Here is a 16470-nt window from a genome sequence, read left to right on the forward strand (position 1 = left end):
ATGCGCCACCTTGTGCACCTGGTTTATGTGGGTCCTGGGTAATAGAACTGAGGTCCTTTGGCTTTGCAGGCAAGAACCTTAACCGCTAAGCCATCTCTCCAACCTAACATCTAGTTTTGATTCCTTAGTACCCACAAAAGCCAGATGCACAAAGTGGTGCATATATCTGGGTTTCATTTGCAGTGGCAAGAGACTCTGGAATACCTATCCCCTCCTTCTCTCTTTCTCTCTCTCTGTTGGTAAATAAATAAATAAAAGATTAAGAAAGAAAGCTTAGCTGGGCGTAAAGGCCCACAACTTTAATCACAGCACTTGGGAGGCAGAGGTAGGAGGATCGCCCAGAGTTGAAGGCCACCCTGAGACTAACATAGTGAATTCCAAGTCAGCCTGAGCTAGCATGAGACCCTACCTCAGGAAAAAAAAAAAAATGCTTAAAATACTAATATTGGACCGGGCATGGTTGGCACACGCCTTTAATCAGAGCACTGGGGAATTGAGAGTTTGATGCCACACTGAGCACTGAGACTACATAGTTACTTCCAGGTCAGCCTGGACCATAGTGAGACCCTACCTTGAAAAATTAATGCTATATCGGGCTAGAGCTATGGCTTAACTGTTAAGGCAAAGGCTAAGGAACCAGGTTGGATTGCCCAGTACTCATGCAAGCCAGATGCATCTGAAGTTCGTTGCAGTGGCTAGAGGCCCTGACACACCCATTCTCTCTATATATCTGCTTTTCTCTCTCTCTCTCTCTCTCAAATAAATGAATACATAAATATTTTCTTTTTCTTTTTTTTTTTTTCAAGGTAGGATCTCACTCTAGCTAAGGCTGACCTGGAACTCATTATGTGGTCTCATGGTGGCCTCAAACTCAAGGTGATCTTCCTACCTCCGCCTCCCGAGTCTGAGTTTTAAGGCGTGCAGCACCACACCGGGTCCCCAGGCTAAAATATTTTTTTAAAGGCTGCGGACATGGCTCAGCACTAAAAGTGCTTGCCTGAAAAGCCTAAAGACCCAGGTTTGATTCCCCAGTACCCATGTAAGCCAGATGCACAAGGTGAGGCATGAATCTGGCATTCGTTTGCAGTGGCTGGAGGCCCTGACTTGCCCATTTTCCCTCTCTAATGAATACATTAAATTAAAAAATTAAAAAGTCTTTCTTTGCAGGTAAGAGTCTTAACGGCTGAGCAATCCCCTCCTCCTCAAAAAAGTCTTGTCTACAGCTGGTAAAATATTTAAATGTAATTCTCTTGGGAAGCCTTTCTTTAAGCACCTTTCTCTTAATGCCAATGCTTATATCTCTTCTTAATAAGCTCCTAACAGTGCTTCATACTGAGTTATCTTAAAATTCTTTTCTGGGGCTGGAGAGATGGCTTAGCGGTTAAGCGCTTGCCTGTGAAAGCCTAAGGACCTCAGTTGGAGATTCGATTCCCCAGTATCCACGTAAGCCAGATGCACAAGGGGGCGCATGCATCTGGAGTTCGTTTGCAGTGGCTGGATGCCCTGACATGTCCATTCTCTCTCCCTCTCTCTGTCGCTCTCAAATAAATAAATAAAGATAAACAAAAATATTTCAAAATTTTCTTTCTGAAGCCAAGTCAAGTACTGGTTTCCTCTCAGTGGAGGTCCCTGACAGAACTCCCCAGGCTACGACAGACCTATGTCCCCAGGTCCAGCTGCCACTGAGGTTCCTTCCCTGACCCTCAGAGGGTCATGGCCCAGCCTAGCTCCCTTTCTTCTTTAAGGAAGGGGCTTTTGCCATCAGACAGTGGCTGGACTTTCCTGGGCTCGCCGGGCACGTGCTTCTCCAGGAAAGGGTCCACTGAGAACAGGAAGAAGCAGGCGCCCGCTCTGGAAAGCGAAGACTAGATTCAGATTAAACGCAGGACTTCCTCAGGACCACAGGAAGGAAGCCCAGCTGGGGGCGTGGCAGGAAGGAAGTCTCGTCTCCCGTCGGCTCGAGAGCCACCCAATCGTGGACGCAGGCGCGGCAGCACCGGCAGCCAATCAGCAGCGCCGTGGGCGGGGCGCGAGCCCTCACCCGCCATCTTTCTTCCTGGCGCCGCCATAGTTGCGGCAGTGTCAGGTCGGCTCAGAGTCTCCGGCGGCTCAGTCTTCGTGTCTCTGTGACGCCCGCGCCCAGGAGCCGCGGTGCGCGCGGACGGACGGACGGACGGACGGGCGGCGGGGGACCCGGGCGGACATGGTGAGTGCGGCCGGGCACGGGCTGCGGGAAGCGGCCGCGCGGCGACGGGGCCTCCCCGGTCTGCGGCCGAGTCCGCCGGGGCTGCGCTCCCCTTGTGCCCGGGGCGGGCGGCGGCGGGACCCCGGCGTCCTCTCCCGGCCGGAGTCTCCGCGCACGGCGGGGCGGCGAGGGTCGCGGGGAGACTCGGGCTCTGCGGGGCGGCAGCGGCCTGCGCCTGCGCGCTGAAGCCCGGCTCTGCCTTGGGCTTCCGGGTTGCGGATCGGCCTCCAGAATCCAAGTCCATTGATTGTCAGGGTTGACTGTCACTTAATGTTCAGCAGCTTTCCGGATTGTCATTTCATTAAAAGGGGGAGGGGTCCACATACAGGTAGAGGGACAGAAGGTTTGTGTCCTTCTTTGAGGTACCCCTTTATTCTTAAAGTGACATTAGGCCTATCACTTATAAACAGCATGCAGTGTGAGGTAGAGCCTGACTTTATTGGAAAGGAGTATTGCAATAGAGGAAGAGCATGAACTACTGGGTGGACAGAGAAGGGTTTTTGTTCCTGGGGGGAGACACCATTATAAAGAAGGTGGGACAGAGCCAGGCGTGGTGGCTCACGCCTTGAATCCCAGCACTCGGGAGGCAGAGGTAGGAGGATTGCAGTGAGTTCGAGGCCACCCTGAGACTACATAGCGAATTCCAGGTCAGCCTGAGCTAGAAGGAGACCCTACCTCTAAAAACAAACAAACAAAAAAGAAAGAAGAAGGTGGGACAGTGGTGACCCCAGCCCTTTTTAAAAAATATTTTAATTTTTTTGTTGTTGCTCATTTTTTATTTATTTATTTGAGAGCGACAGACATAGAGAAAGACACATAGAGGGAGAGAGAGAGAATGGGCGCGCCAGGGCCTCCAGCCACTGCAAACGAACTCCAGACGCGTGCGCCCCCTTGTGCATCTGGCTAACGTGGGACCTGGGGAACCAAGCCTCGAACCGGGGTCCTTAGGCTTCACAGGCAAGCGCTTAACCGCTAAGCCATCTCTCCAGCCCTATTTTAATTTTTTATGTAGGGTCTTGCTGTAGCCCAAGATGACCTGGAATTCACTTATGTAGTCTCAGGCTGGCCTCAAACTCATGGCGATCCTCCTACCTTTGCCTCCCGAATGCTGGGATTGCTGGCCTCAAACTCATGGCTATCCTCCTACCTTTGCCTCCCGAATGCTGGGATTAACGGTGTATGCCGGGTTTAGCTCCAACTTTTAAACATACTTAAGTATGTGTAGACAATATCCCGTGGTCATAATTTCCTCCCACCTCCCTCTTTTTAACGTCATCACATTTTTCCTCCTGATATGCAAGTCTTATGTAGGTATCATAAGCCATGTGAGATCATGAATGCAACAGTTAATTTGTGTCTGGAGTACAATATTGTAAACACTTCTCCCCTTCCTTTGGCTCTTAAATTCTTTCTGCTACCTCTTCTGCAGTAGTCTGAGCTTTGGAGGGTGTGGTAGCGGATGTCTCATTTAGTGAACACTCAACTGTCACTACTTTTCAGCATTTGATGAGTTTTTGAGTCACCCCACTGGTCACTGCCATCTGAAAAGAGAAGCTTCTCTAACCAAATGTCAGGGTAGCGTTAATATATAAGCATAAACATAAGTTTCAGCTCTTAAAGTTTCCCCTTGCAGTGATGATAAATTGGGGCTGTGTTAGATACTTTCTCATAACTGATAAAATACCTGACAAGAAGCAACTTAAGGAAGGAGTAGTTTATTTCAGTTTACAGTTGGAGATTTGGGGAAAAGGCATTGTATCCACAATCAGGAAACAGAGGATGGACAAGAAATGAGGTTGGGCGATAAAACCTCAGGCCATTTCCTCAGTGACTGTTTTCTCTAGAAAGGTTTCACCTCTTGAGGATTCTACAACCTTCCTATATAGTGCCATCAGCTGGGAACCGATCTATCATTAAAACCACAAGAGCATGAGGAGGAACATAAGAGTTGTGTGCTAAGCCAGGGCATGGTGGCACACGCCTTTGATTCCAGCACTCGGGAAGCAAGAGGTAGGAGAATCACCATGAGTTCGAGGCCACCCTGAGACTATATAGTTAATTCCAGGTCAGCCTGGGCCAGAGTGAGCCCTTACCTCGAAAAACCAAAACAAAAGTTGTGTGCTGGCTCAGAAGGTGATTGAAGGGTGACAGGCTCAAAGGAAAGAGAAACTTACCGAAAAGTTACTGATGAGGCAGTCATTTTTGAGGTAACAAAGCAAGCTTTGGAATGTTTGAGTCTCAGCCAAGTAATAGATTAAAAGACATGTCTGGACAGGGTGGCATCATTTATGAGAAAAGGGATAAACTGTTCAAAAACAGAAAGCATTGTGATTTGGGGAGGCCTGTTATCATTACTGTTTTCCCAGGATTGCAGCCTTGAGAAGGGAAAATAAAGTGTGGAGATCTCCAAATTAAATGGCCTGGCTAATCCATCATGGCTACGCCATTAGCTTAGAAACAGGTTTAACCTTGTCAGGGTGGGTGTCTCTGAACTGTGTGTGAAAGTCTGCTTCCTCTATATGCTTCCCTTCTATTTCCTTTGCAGAATATTCATATTATGCATATGAGGTCTGTCCATTTCCTAGTGTTTCTTCAATCTTGAGTGTTTTTAAGTTTTTGTTTAAAGGACTTTCACTTCCTTGGTTAGGTTTATACAAGGTATTTTTGTGGGAATGGTGGTAATGAATATTCTCCCCCCCCCCCCCCCCCCCCCCGTTTCTTTGTTAGTCTTGTATCCTGCACTTCACTGGAAGTGTTAATGAGCTCCAAAGGTTTTCTGAGTGTCTTTAGGTTCTCTTATGTATAGGCTCCTCCCTCTGCACATACAGATAGTTAAGCTTCTTCCTTTCCTATTTGTATTCCCTTTACTTGCTTCTTTTGTCTTACTGCTCTAGCTAAGACCACCTTTACTGAGTAAGAGTGGGAAAAGTGGACATCCTTGTCTCGCTCCTGATGGAAATGCTTTGACTTTTCCGCCATTTAATATGTTGCCTATAGGTTTGTCAGTATACCCACCACTGACAGTGTCAGCAGGCCAGTTTGTGTTGCTATTTTATAGTTTCATTCTGGAATGTTCTCTATTTAATTGAAGATTATCTTGCTCATACTTCTTGGATCTTCTGAAAGGTCAAGTAATTGAGTTGAGATCTCTCTTTTATCACTTTCAGTTTCTTCCTATAAACTGCTTTTGTTTCCTGGATATGGTATAATGATATACACTCGTTTTTATGTTTTTTGAAATACTTAAAATTTTAAGGCATTCCTTTGGCACACACATGACATGAAAGTTTTGAGTTGATCTTGAAGCCTTGCAGGCTTCCAAACTGTGTTTCTGCTATTTATTTCTAGTTTCATTCTGAAACAAACTGGGAGCATGCCTTAGTTGATTTCTAGTCCTTCAGATTGGCTAAGATATGTGTTGTAGCTCATCTTGGAGTCATTGAACTCTTTCTAAGAACTGTGCTAGAATACCCATTATTTCATTGACTTTTGGCATTCTCCAAGTAAAATAAATGTTTCTCCATTGATTAATGAATTCCTTTCCTTTTTCTTTTAGTATGTAATCATGATGGTTCTATAATTAACGAAATGTAGCTAGGTGTGGAGGTACATACCTTTAATCTTAGCACCCAGGAGACAGAGGTAGGAGAATCATTGACTTTAAGACCACCCTGAGACTACACAGTGAATTCTAGGTCAGATTGAGCTAGAATGAGACCCTACCTCAAAAAAAAAAAAAGAAGAGAGAGAGAGAAAGAAAAGACAAAAAAAAAAAAAATGAGTAAGCTTCTACAAGGTTTATTTCAGTGGAGTCATAGAGATGTATCTTTTTTGCATTGTTTAAATGTAATTTTTTTTTATTAACATTTTCCATGGTTATAAAAAAAAATCCCATGGTAATACCCTCCCCTCCACACACACTTTCCCCTTTGAAATTCCATTCTCCATTATATGAGATGTATTCTTAAGTAACAAATTGCAGTAGACATTCTTAAATACTATTAGATAAGCTCAAAAAAGATTGATTAAAGCTGGGTGTGGTGGCGCATGCCTTTAATCCCAGCACTCAGGAGGCAGAGGTAGGTGGATCACTGTGAGTTCGAGGCCTGATGTGAGACCCTACTTCAAAAAATCAAAAAAAAAAGATTGCTTATCTGAATGGTACTTTGGGACTGACTAATTGGGTTCCCACGGTTAACATGTTAGTGAAAGTTAAACAAGTAGCATATTGTTAATATAAACTGAGAAGCACTGAGCTCCCCTCTACAGTTAGTCTGGTGAAATCCATCTCAATAGTAGTTTGTAGGCCCAAGCAGAGGTCAAACACTGGTCTCAAGACACCTTGTACACACCTTATATGTACTAGGGAATGAGACTGTTGGGAGGCTGCTAATAGCCTGTGTACCAGTAAAAATTTTTTAGTTCTGCTGTTTTTATTTATTTATTTTCTAACCAAAGAGTCCCAACGCAATGTGGGAAATACTGTGTTAGAGTATGTAATTATAGATAGAGTGTGATTACCAGGATATGCAATGAATATTTGGATAACAACTCACAGATTTTCAGGGTTATAACTGCCACCTTTCATACTGGTAATATCTGGGCTGTTTCAGGAGGCTGTGACCTTTGAAGATGTGGCTGTGAACTTCAGCATGGAGGAGTGGGCTTTGCTAGATTCTTCCCAAAAGAAGCTGCACAGAGATGTGATGGAGGAAAATTTCAAGAATCTGACTGCTATAGGTATGAATAAGGTCATTATTTTACCCATGTTACTGTCTGTCTTATTCAAAAATGCTGCTCCCTGCTTTGAAATATAAAAAGGGGAAATTTGCTGATTATATCAGGTATAGTATGTTATACTTGCATCTATTCTATAATTTATACTTTCTCCATTATGACAAAATCCATAATGATCTTTCTTGGTGTACATTTTAGGAAAAATGGAGGAAAACCAAGATACTGAAGATGACTACAAATATTCCTGGGGAGATCTAAGGTAACATGTGAACTCAACTGACAAGAATGCTCTGCAAGAATCTGGAAGTGACTGCTATTTAAAAACAAAAACAAAACAAAACTGTAAAATAAGCACAGGTTTGGGCTGGAGAGATGGCTTAGCAGTTAAGCACTTGCCTGTGAAGCCTAAGGACCTCAGTTCCAGGCTCGATACCCCAGAACCCATCTTAGCCAGATGCACAAGGGGGCACATGCGTCTGGAGGCCCTGGTGTGCCCATTCTCTCTCTCTCTCTCTCTCTCTCTCTCTCCCTCTCTCTCTCTCCCTCTCTCTCTCCGTCATTCTCAAATAAGTAAATAAAAATTTTTTAAAAAAAATTAAAATAAGCCCAGGTTCAAGATGAGATAATGAAGTTATCTCCAAAAAATGTGTACTGGGCTGGGCATGGTGGCGCACGCCTTAAATCCCAGCACTCTCGAGGCAGGGGTAGGAGAATCACCGTGATTTTGAGTCCACCCTGAGACTACATAATTCTAGATCAACCTGGGCTAGAGTGAGACCCTACCTCAAAAAAAAACAAAAAACAAAAAAATGTGTACTGGATTGGAAATATGTGCAAGCACTAGTATATGATGCAAGTGACACTTTGTGGCGGTTCTGTAATGAACTTTTTCCCATACACAAAGTTAGAAAAAATGGGGGTTGTTTTCTTAATTTTAACTGTGCACAATATAGATATATAAATGCAAGGCTAGGGAGATGGCTCAGTGGTTAGAAGCACTTGTTGCCTACAGAGCTTGCTAGGCTGTGTTCAGCCCAGGTACAAATCCCTAGTACCCACGTAAAACCAGATACACGAAGTAGAAGTGGCAGGAAGCCCCGGCATGCCCATACTTTGCCTCTTTTCTCTGTCTCACTCTTATATAAGTAAATAAATAAAACTCAAAAATCAAATATTTTATTTTTTTAATTTTCTTTGTTCATTTTTATTTATTTATTTGAGAATGACAGAGAGAGAGAGAATGGGCACGCCAGGGCCTCCAGCCACTGCAAACAAACTCCAGAGGCATGCACCCCCTTGTGCATCTGGCTAATGTGGGTCCTGGGGAATTGAGCCTCAAACCAGGGTCCTTAGGCTTCACAGGCAAGCGCTTAACCGCTAAGCCATCTCTCCAGCCCAAAAAAATCAAATATTTTAAAAATATTACATGTTTGCTCCTGTATCATTCTTTATAATATCTTATGCTGAGCTGGAGGGATGACTTAATGGTTAAGGTGCTTGCATGCAAAACCAAAGGACCCAGGTTTGATTCCCTACATACGCCAGATGCACAAAGTGGCACATGCATTGAGTTTGTTTGCAATGGCTGGAGGACCTGTCATGCCCATTCTCTCTCTCTCTCTCAAATAAGTAAATACAAATTATTATATTTCATACACTTTGTAAAATAGAAAGGGGTTTTTTTTTTGTTTTGTTTTGTTTTGTTTTTTCCTTGGAGAGGAGTGTTTCAAGGTAGGGTCTTACTGTAGCCCAGGCTGACCTGGAATTCACTGTGTAGTTTCAGGCTGGCCTTGAACTCAGGGTGATCCTCCTACTTCTGCCTCCACAGTGCTGGGATTAAAGGCATGCACCACCACACCCAGCTCTAGAAAGTGCTTTTTATCCACGAATTTAGCATACAAAATACTCGAGTATGTTTACCTGTGACATGAAGGTAGAATTAATGGCTCATGCCTTTATTCCAATCTGGTAAGAGTTTGTTGGAGAAGAATGTTGAGCAGCTTAAGCCTCACAGTAAGACACCTACCTAAATAAATAATACAGAGGCATTCAGTGTTTCCAAAATAACTAACTTGGTAAAAGTATTTAGAAACCCACTTGAATACCATTATTTGGATGTTAGCTATCCTCCTGACCTCTGTACATCATTCAGTCCATTCATGTTCAAAAATCCTGACAGTGAATCTAATGAGGAATTTATTTTATTTTATCTTTTTGGCTTTTTTGTTTTTCTCAATTTTTATTAACATTTTCCATGATTATAAAAAATATCCCATGGTAATACCCTCCCCCCCCCACTGTCCCCTTTGAAATTTCATTCTCCCTCATATCCCCTCTCCATTTCAATCATTCTACTTACATATATACAATAACAACTTATTAAGTGCCCTCCTCCCTTCCTTTCTCTTCCCTTTATATCTCCTTTTTAACTTAACTGGCCTCTGCTACTGAGTTTTCTCCTTCTCATGCAGAAGCCCAACCATCTGTAGCTAGGATCCACATATGAGGGAGAACATGTGGCACTTGGCTTTCTGGGCTTGGGTTACCTCACTTCCTATAATCCTTTCCAGATCCATCCATTTTTCTGCAAATTTCATAACTTCATTTTTCTTTACTGCTGAATAGGACTCCATTGTATAAATGTGCCACATCTTCATTATCCACTCATTAGTTGAGGGACATCTAGGCTGGTTCCATTTCCCAGCTATTATAAATTGAGCAGCAGTAAACATGGTTGAGCACGTACTTCTAAGGAAACGATATGAGTCCTTAGGATATATGCCTAGGAGTGCTATAGCTGGGTCATATGGTAGATCAGTCTTTAGCTGTTTTAGGAACCTCCACACTGATTTCTACAATGGCTGGACCAGATTGCATTCCCACCAGCAGTGAAGAAGGGTTCCTCTTTTTCCACATCTCCACCAACATTTATGATCATTTGTTTTCATGATGGTGGCCAATCTGACAGGAGTGAGATGGAATCTCAATGTAGTTTTAATCTGCATTTCCCTGGTGACTAGTGACGCAGAACATTTTTTTAGATGCTTATATACCCTAATGAGGAATTTTGATGGCAAGGAATTTATACTCATAATTTTAGTAATATGCATTCCTTTTTTTTTTTGTTTGTTTTGTTTTTGCAGAAGTGAAATTATGGAGAGTCTGTGGGAACTAAAAGAAGGTAGTCAATGTATAGAAATCTTCAGCCAGATTCCAAATACTGTTGTAAACAAGAAAGTTTCTCATGAAGTAATGCTTGGTGAACACCAAGTGTATGAAGATGTATTCATTGGTCGTTCATCCTTTAATGTGCCTGTGACTGTTCAGACTGGACACCAAACTAATGAATATGAGATGCATGAAGACAGTTTCCATAAATTTAGGGAATGTGGGAAACCCATTATTTATTCTGATTACTTTCTGAAGAATGAGGACACTCAAAGTGGGCAGAGATCTTATGAACTTAACCAATGTGAGAATTTCTTCCAGAGTCACAGTTATATTCAAATACAGGTTAATGGTGACACTAGAGAAGAAATGTATGTGGGTAAACAGCATTTTAATGCCTTAACCTATCCTAGTCTTTTCCAATATGTTGAAAAGATTGACACTGGACAGAAACCTTATGTATGTAAACAGTGTGGGAAAGCTTTTTCTTTTTTGAGTAACATTCGAAGACATGAACGAACTCACACTGGAGAGAAACCATATAGATGTAATATGTGTGGCAAAGCCTTCAGTTGTTTGACTAACTTTCAGAAGCATAAAAGAACTCACACTGGAGAGAAACCCTATGTATGTAAGCAATGTGGGAAAGCCTTTTCATCATGGAGTAACCTTCGAAGACATGAGCGAACTCACACTGGAGAGAAACCATACAAATGTAATATCTGTGGCAAAGCCTACAATTGTTTGACTAATTTTCATTACCATGAAAGAACTCATACTGGAGAGAAACCTTATGTATGTAAGCAATGTGGAAAAGCCTTTTCTTCTTGGAGTAACTTTCGAAGACATGAACGAACTCACACCGGAGAGAAACCATTCAGATGTAACATATGTAGTAAAGCCTTCAGTTGTTTGACTAATTTTCAAGAACATGAAAGAACTCACACTGGTGAGAAACCCTATGTATGTAACCAGTGTGGGAAAGCCTTTTCTTTTTTGAGTAATATTCGAAGACATGAACGAACTCACACTGGAGAGAAACCATACAGATGTAACATATGTGGTAAAGCCTTCAGTTGTTTAACTAACTTTCATTACCATGAAAGAACTCACACTGGAGAGAAGCCCTATGTATGTAACCAATGTGGGAAAGCCTTCAGCTATTACAATTCTATTCAGACACATAAACGATGTCATACTGGAGAAAAACCCTATGTATGTAAGCTCTGTGGTAAAGCCTTCACTACTCTCAGTTCGCTTCGATATCATGAGAGGATTCACAGTGGTGAGAAACCCCATGTATGTTTGCAATGTGGGAAAAGTTTCAATTCCTCCAGTATCCTTCGAACACATCAACGAACTCACACTGGAGAGAAACCCTATAAATGTAAGCATTGTGGTAAAGTCTTTAGTGTTGACAGTTCCCTTCGACGCCATGAACGGATTCACAGCGAAGAGAAACCCTATGTATGTAAGCAGTGTGGAAAAGCCTTCATTCATCACACTTCCCTTCAATGCCATGAGAGGATTCACTGTGGGGAGAAACCCTTTGTTTGTAAGCAGTGTGGGAAAGGTTTCATTTCTTCCAGTAGCTTCCGAAAGCATGAATGGACCCATACTGGGGAGAAACTGTGTGTATGTAAGGATTGTGGTAAATCCTTCACTGGTCACAGTTCTCTTCGACGCCATGAACGGGTTCACACTGGAGAAAAACCCTATGTGTGTAAGCATTGTGGGAAAGGCTTTTCTTCTTTGAGTAGTTGCCAGAGTCATGAGCAAATTCACACAGGTGTGAAGCCCTACGTATGTAAGCATTGTGGGAAAGCCTTCACTAATCCCAATACACTTCGAAATCATGAGAAGATTCACAGTGGTGAGAAACCTCACGTATGTGAGCAATGTGGGAAAGGTTTTATTTATTTTAGTAAGTTTCAAATACATGAACGGACTCACACAGGAGAGAAACCATATAAGTGTAAACTATGTGATAAAGCTTTCACTGGTCACAGTTCCCTTAGACGCCATGAAAAGATTCACAGTGGAGAGAAACCTTTTGTGTGTAAGGAATGTGGGAAATCCTTTTATACTTTAAGTAGTTGTCAAAGACATGAACAAATCCATACTGGTGAGAAACCCTATATATGCCAGCAGTGTGGGAAAGCCTTTAATCGTTCCAGTTCCCTTAAGGTACATGAAAAGATTCACACTAGGACGAGTACTAAGGTATAAAAAAAGGTGGATTCATCTCTATACCTTGTGATGTTTTAAATTCACAGTTCATAAAAAAGAGAGCTAGGATGTTGGTTTTAGAAATGCTTCTAGTCATCCTGGTTGAATTCACAGAGAAGTACATACTTTGATGATAAATTTAGAATAGATGTGCAAATGTCTTCAGTTGGCCCACCTCTGAAAATCTACCAAGTATCAGAACTTCAGCACTATGGCAAAATTACTTCAAGTTCTACGAAAATTAATTCTGTAACAATTCCTAAATATTTTTAAACTGTCATGTGAATTTATGTAGAATCTTCTAGAAACTGTATTCTCTAAAGGAAATATTCTGAGACTAAGTATATTGCACTTATTTGTCACACATTCTGAAAGTAGATCTCTGGAATATATATTCCTACTTTCCACTCTTGAAAATAAATTTCCAGGTGATGTAATCTCTATGGTCTTTTTAAACAATAGTACATGAGTTAATAGGATTCCTTTTGAATCTCATCTTTCCGTGTTTGAACCATTTTGGGTCCATAGGTTTAATGGTTTGAAGATTATCCCATATAGGCTTATGTGCTGTAGTTGGTCCTCTGGCAGTTTGGGAAAGTGGTGGAGCCTTTGGAAGGCAAAGCCTTGTTTGGGGAGGTGTTTCATTGGGGGGCAGGCCTTGAGATTTATTAGTTCAACTCACTGTATGTGTAGAGCCGGGTCACTCGTACTTTGCAGCCAGTGTGACACAAGGCTGTCTGCTCAGCCATGCTTCCCTTGGTAGGTGGTTTTCCCTCCCCTCAAAACTGTAAGTTGAAATCCTCTTCCATAAGTTGCTTGTTGGGTGTTTGTGCTAGCAGTGAGAGGGTAACTGCTACAACATGTAAATCAAATGTGTCTAATATGCCGAATTCACCTTCACAATTTTTTTTTTAGGTGAAATGTGTATCTGTTACTTTATGCTGGGACAGTAATCCCAACCAGAATCAATTTAGGGGAGAAAAGACTTTATTTTGACTTACAGTTTTAGAGGGTAGAGTCCATTATGGTGGTGAAAGTATGGCAGGAGCAAGAAGCCAATAGCCATTGTCACATCTGCAGAAAGCAAGTATATCAGCATCAGGGACAGATTGTAACAGTCCGCCTCCCAATGTCACATCTCCAGCCAGGTTCCACCTCCACATCCTTCTCAAAAAGTGCTGTCAGTGGGGTTAAGTATTCAAACACATGAGCCGATAGAGGACATTTTGTATTCAAACCACCACATGCCACCCCCCATCTTCATAGATGCATGCCCATCTCATGACAAAATGTAGTTAGTTTAGCTTAAATATAATGAGATATTCTCCTGCAGTGGCTACATTGAAAGAATGAATACAGAACTGTCGTTGGTAGTGATAGTAGCTCTTACTAGAAGCTTGTGATAACAGAATAAAAAGAAACCTAATGTTTAAAAATACTGTCACTACCATTAATGGAAGGGTGAGGGAGGAATTGTGTTCACTTTTATGTAGCAGTTACTTTGTTTTGCCAAATTAGAAAAACGTGTAAGATTTTTATTTCGTCTTGGTTATCATAGTCTCTAAGAGGCATTTTACTTTCAGAGGTGTGACTTTTATCTTAAGACTTGGTTTTGCTTTGAGTGTGAGACCAACTTCAGTCTTCTTGACCTGTTTTGGTATTTGGGTATATTATATAAACATTTAACTTTGTTGCACTGGATGCCTTTCTCCATCTAATAAAGTCATTCTTCATACTAGGTGGTATTGTTTCCGGAAACCCAAGATAAAATGAAAATACAAGGTTACATGCAGTTCATCATCACACCTAAGCTTTGTAACATCAAAGCTGAGCTGAGCACTTTCCACATGTTTATATCATTTCCTCTGATTTATGTTTGGACAATCAACAAACATGTTTTTTAGTAATGTACACTAACACCATCTATTGAATGCTGTCTATGGAATGGATGCACCTCAACAAGTGGCTTACTGCTCTACGTATAATTTCAGTGGGTCCATGGCTGCAAGGGTGGCATGGAACCAGGAGGCACTCAGCCCATCCTGGCAAGATCTTGGAGCAAGATATAATAAATGCTACCAGACAGGAAGCTGGTTAGAAACGAGTGAGTAAAACCTTCAAGAGCAAGCCTGCCCTTAAGAGTGACCTGCTTCTCCCTATGTCATAGCACCTAAAGGCTCCACAACCCAAAACCCATAACAAATTGGGAATGAAAAGTTTCTAACATGAGGCTATGGGGACATTTCAGATAAAAAGCATAGCAGACTGACTCTCAGGTGGGCAATTGTGTATATTATCCAGCAGTGTTTGGATAAACAACATGCAAAAATAGGCTTTAAGGGAAATTCAGGGAGATGCTTTCTAGTGGCTCCTGAACTGACTGTATTCCCAGCTTTTATTGAGATTCAGGCAGTCAGAGCGATGGGGAGTCTGAACATAAAAGACCACGAGTTTGCATCAAATCTGATCATGAGTTGTTTATGTTTATTTCTTCAGAAAATCTTTGGAGAAGCTATGAGTTCCTGTTTTCTACCCAAGGTACCTAGTCTTCCATGTCCCCAGGCTTAGCCTGTGCAAAGATCAGTCTTTTTTCAAAATTAACTTCATCTCTACATATTGCCCACCCTTTTTCCTCCCAAAAAGTGGTTTGTTGAAGCAGACATTCTGTTGATGTTGAGTATTTTTTTTTTTTTTTTGAGGTTGATCCTTCCAACTGTACAAGGAATGTACAAAGTGCCATGTATATAACTACTTGCAACCAAAAATTCAGCTTGGCTGGTTTTCAGATGCTGCTAAGCCTATTACTTGGATGTCAGGCATAAATTATTAGAACCCGTGCATATATGCAAATGAGTGGACCAATTATTGGCTTCTGAGAGAGAAATGTGGGTAAAATTATGTTGACTATTAATTTCAGGAGGTTCTGTTCCTCCTGGCTAAGAAGTAATGTCATTGAATAGGGAAAGACACATCCAACCATACAATTGTTAGGTCAGAACAGGCTGCCAAGATGGAGTCGTCAGGTCCACAGAATGGTGACGGGCATGAGGAAGCGGACTATCCATCTTCCTCAAGAAGCCACCTGGGAGGGACTTCTGGTTACCAAAGCAGTCTAAGGGAGAAAAAGCAAGACAAATCCAGCAAAATACACACTTCTGCTAAAAATTGAAGGGGTATAAGAAATTACCAACCACAGCAGAGAAGTAGGCAAGATCCAGAGTGTCCAGAGACCACAGGAGCAGCGGAGGCACCAGGCCCGTGCAGCCATGGCCACCTGAGCAGCAGGAAGAGCCAGATAAGGGGATTTTCCCCCTCACACCAGCCTCCTTGCAAATTCAGGAAACTTGAAGCAGAGGGCAGGAGGGGCCGGTGGAGCTGCTAGTGAGGAAGAGGATCGTGAGGACCACCAGGACAACTGCAACCGCCATGCACACCCTCCAAATGCAGAAGTATACGAGTTCTCGGGCACACAGGAAACATTGTCTAATGTAGACCATTTCGGGGCTGGGGAGATGGCCTGGTGATTAAGAGCACTGGTTGCAAAGGCTGCTAGCCCACATTAAGTTCCACAGCACCCATGTAAAGCCAGATGCACAATGTGGCACATGGACCTTTGCAGTGGCAAAAGACCCTGGTGTGTCTATTCTTTGTCTCTTCACAAAGACACTTAAATAGACCATATCTTAGTACCAAAGCAAATTTTAACAATTTTTTTTTTTTTTTGAGAGCGACAGACACAGAAAGACAGATAGAGGGAGAGAGAGAGAATGGGCACGCCAGGGCTTCCAGCCTCTGCAAACGAACTCCAGACGCATGCGCCCCCTTGTGCATCTGGCTAACGTGGGACCTGGGGAACCGAGCCTCGAACCGGGGTCCTTAGGCTTCACAGGCAAGCGCTTAACCGCTAAGCCATCTCTCCAGCCCTTAACAAATATTTTTAAAAATCGTGTATTTAATCACAATGGGATAAAACTGCAAAACAGCAACAGAAACTAGAACATGTACAACCTCATGGGGAATACACAACACTTTACTGAATGATGAATCATAAGTAAAAAAAATTTCATGAAATCCTTTTTTTTGGGGGGGTT

At 42.4% G+C, this 16470-nt stretch overlaps 1 protein-coding gene across 1 annotated transcript; it reads left to right on the top strand.

Moving 5' to 3' along the window:
* Window positions 1-2084: 2084 nt before the first annotated feature.
* On the top strand, window positions 2085-14114 carry LOC101596799 (zinc finger protein 709-like). Its single transcript, XM_045139159.1, has 4 exons — window positions 2085-2206; window positions 6859-6985; window positions 7181-7241; window positions 10126-14114. The coding sequence occupies exons 1-4, from the start codon at window positions 2204-2206 to the stop codon at window positions 12377-12379; spliced, it is 2445 nt and encodes an 814-aa protein (XP_044995094.1). The 5' UTR covers window positions 2085-2203; the 3' UTR covers window positions 12380-14114.
* The last annotated feature ends 2356 nt before the right edge of the window (window positions 14115-16470 follow it).

The sequence above is a fragment of the Jaculus jaculus genome, chromosome 21, assembly GCF_020740685.1.
Source record: "Jaculus jaculus isolate mJacJac1 chromosome 21, mJacJac1.mat.Y.cur, whole genome shotgun sequence".
NCBI classification, from domain to species: Eukaryota; Metazoa; Chordata; class Mammalia; order Rodentia; family Dipodidae; genus Jaculus; species Jaculus jaculus.

Bases quoted from the DNA above. Each gene is read 5' to 3' on its own strand.
- LOC101596799 (XM_045139159.1), top strand. The intron at 6,986-7,180 runs GTATGAATAAGG...TGTACATTTTAG, and splicing joins CAAGAATCTGACTGCTATAG to GAAAAATGGAGGAAAACCAA. The intron at 7,242-10,125 runs GTAACATGTGAA...TTGTTTTTGCAG, and splicing joins TATTCCTGGGGAGATCTAAG to AAGTGAAATTATGGAGAGTC.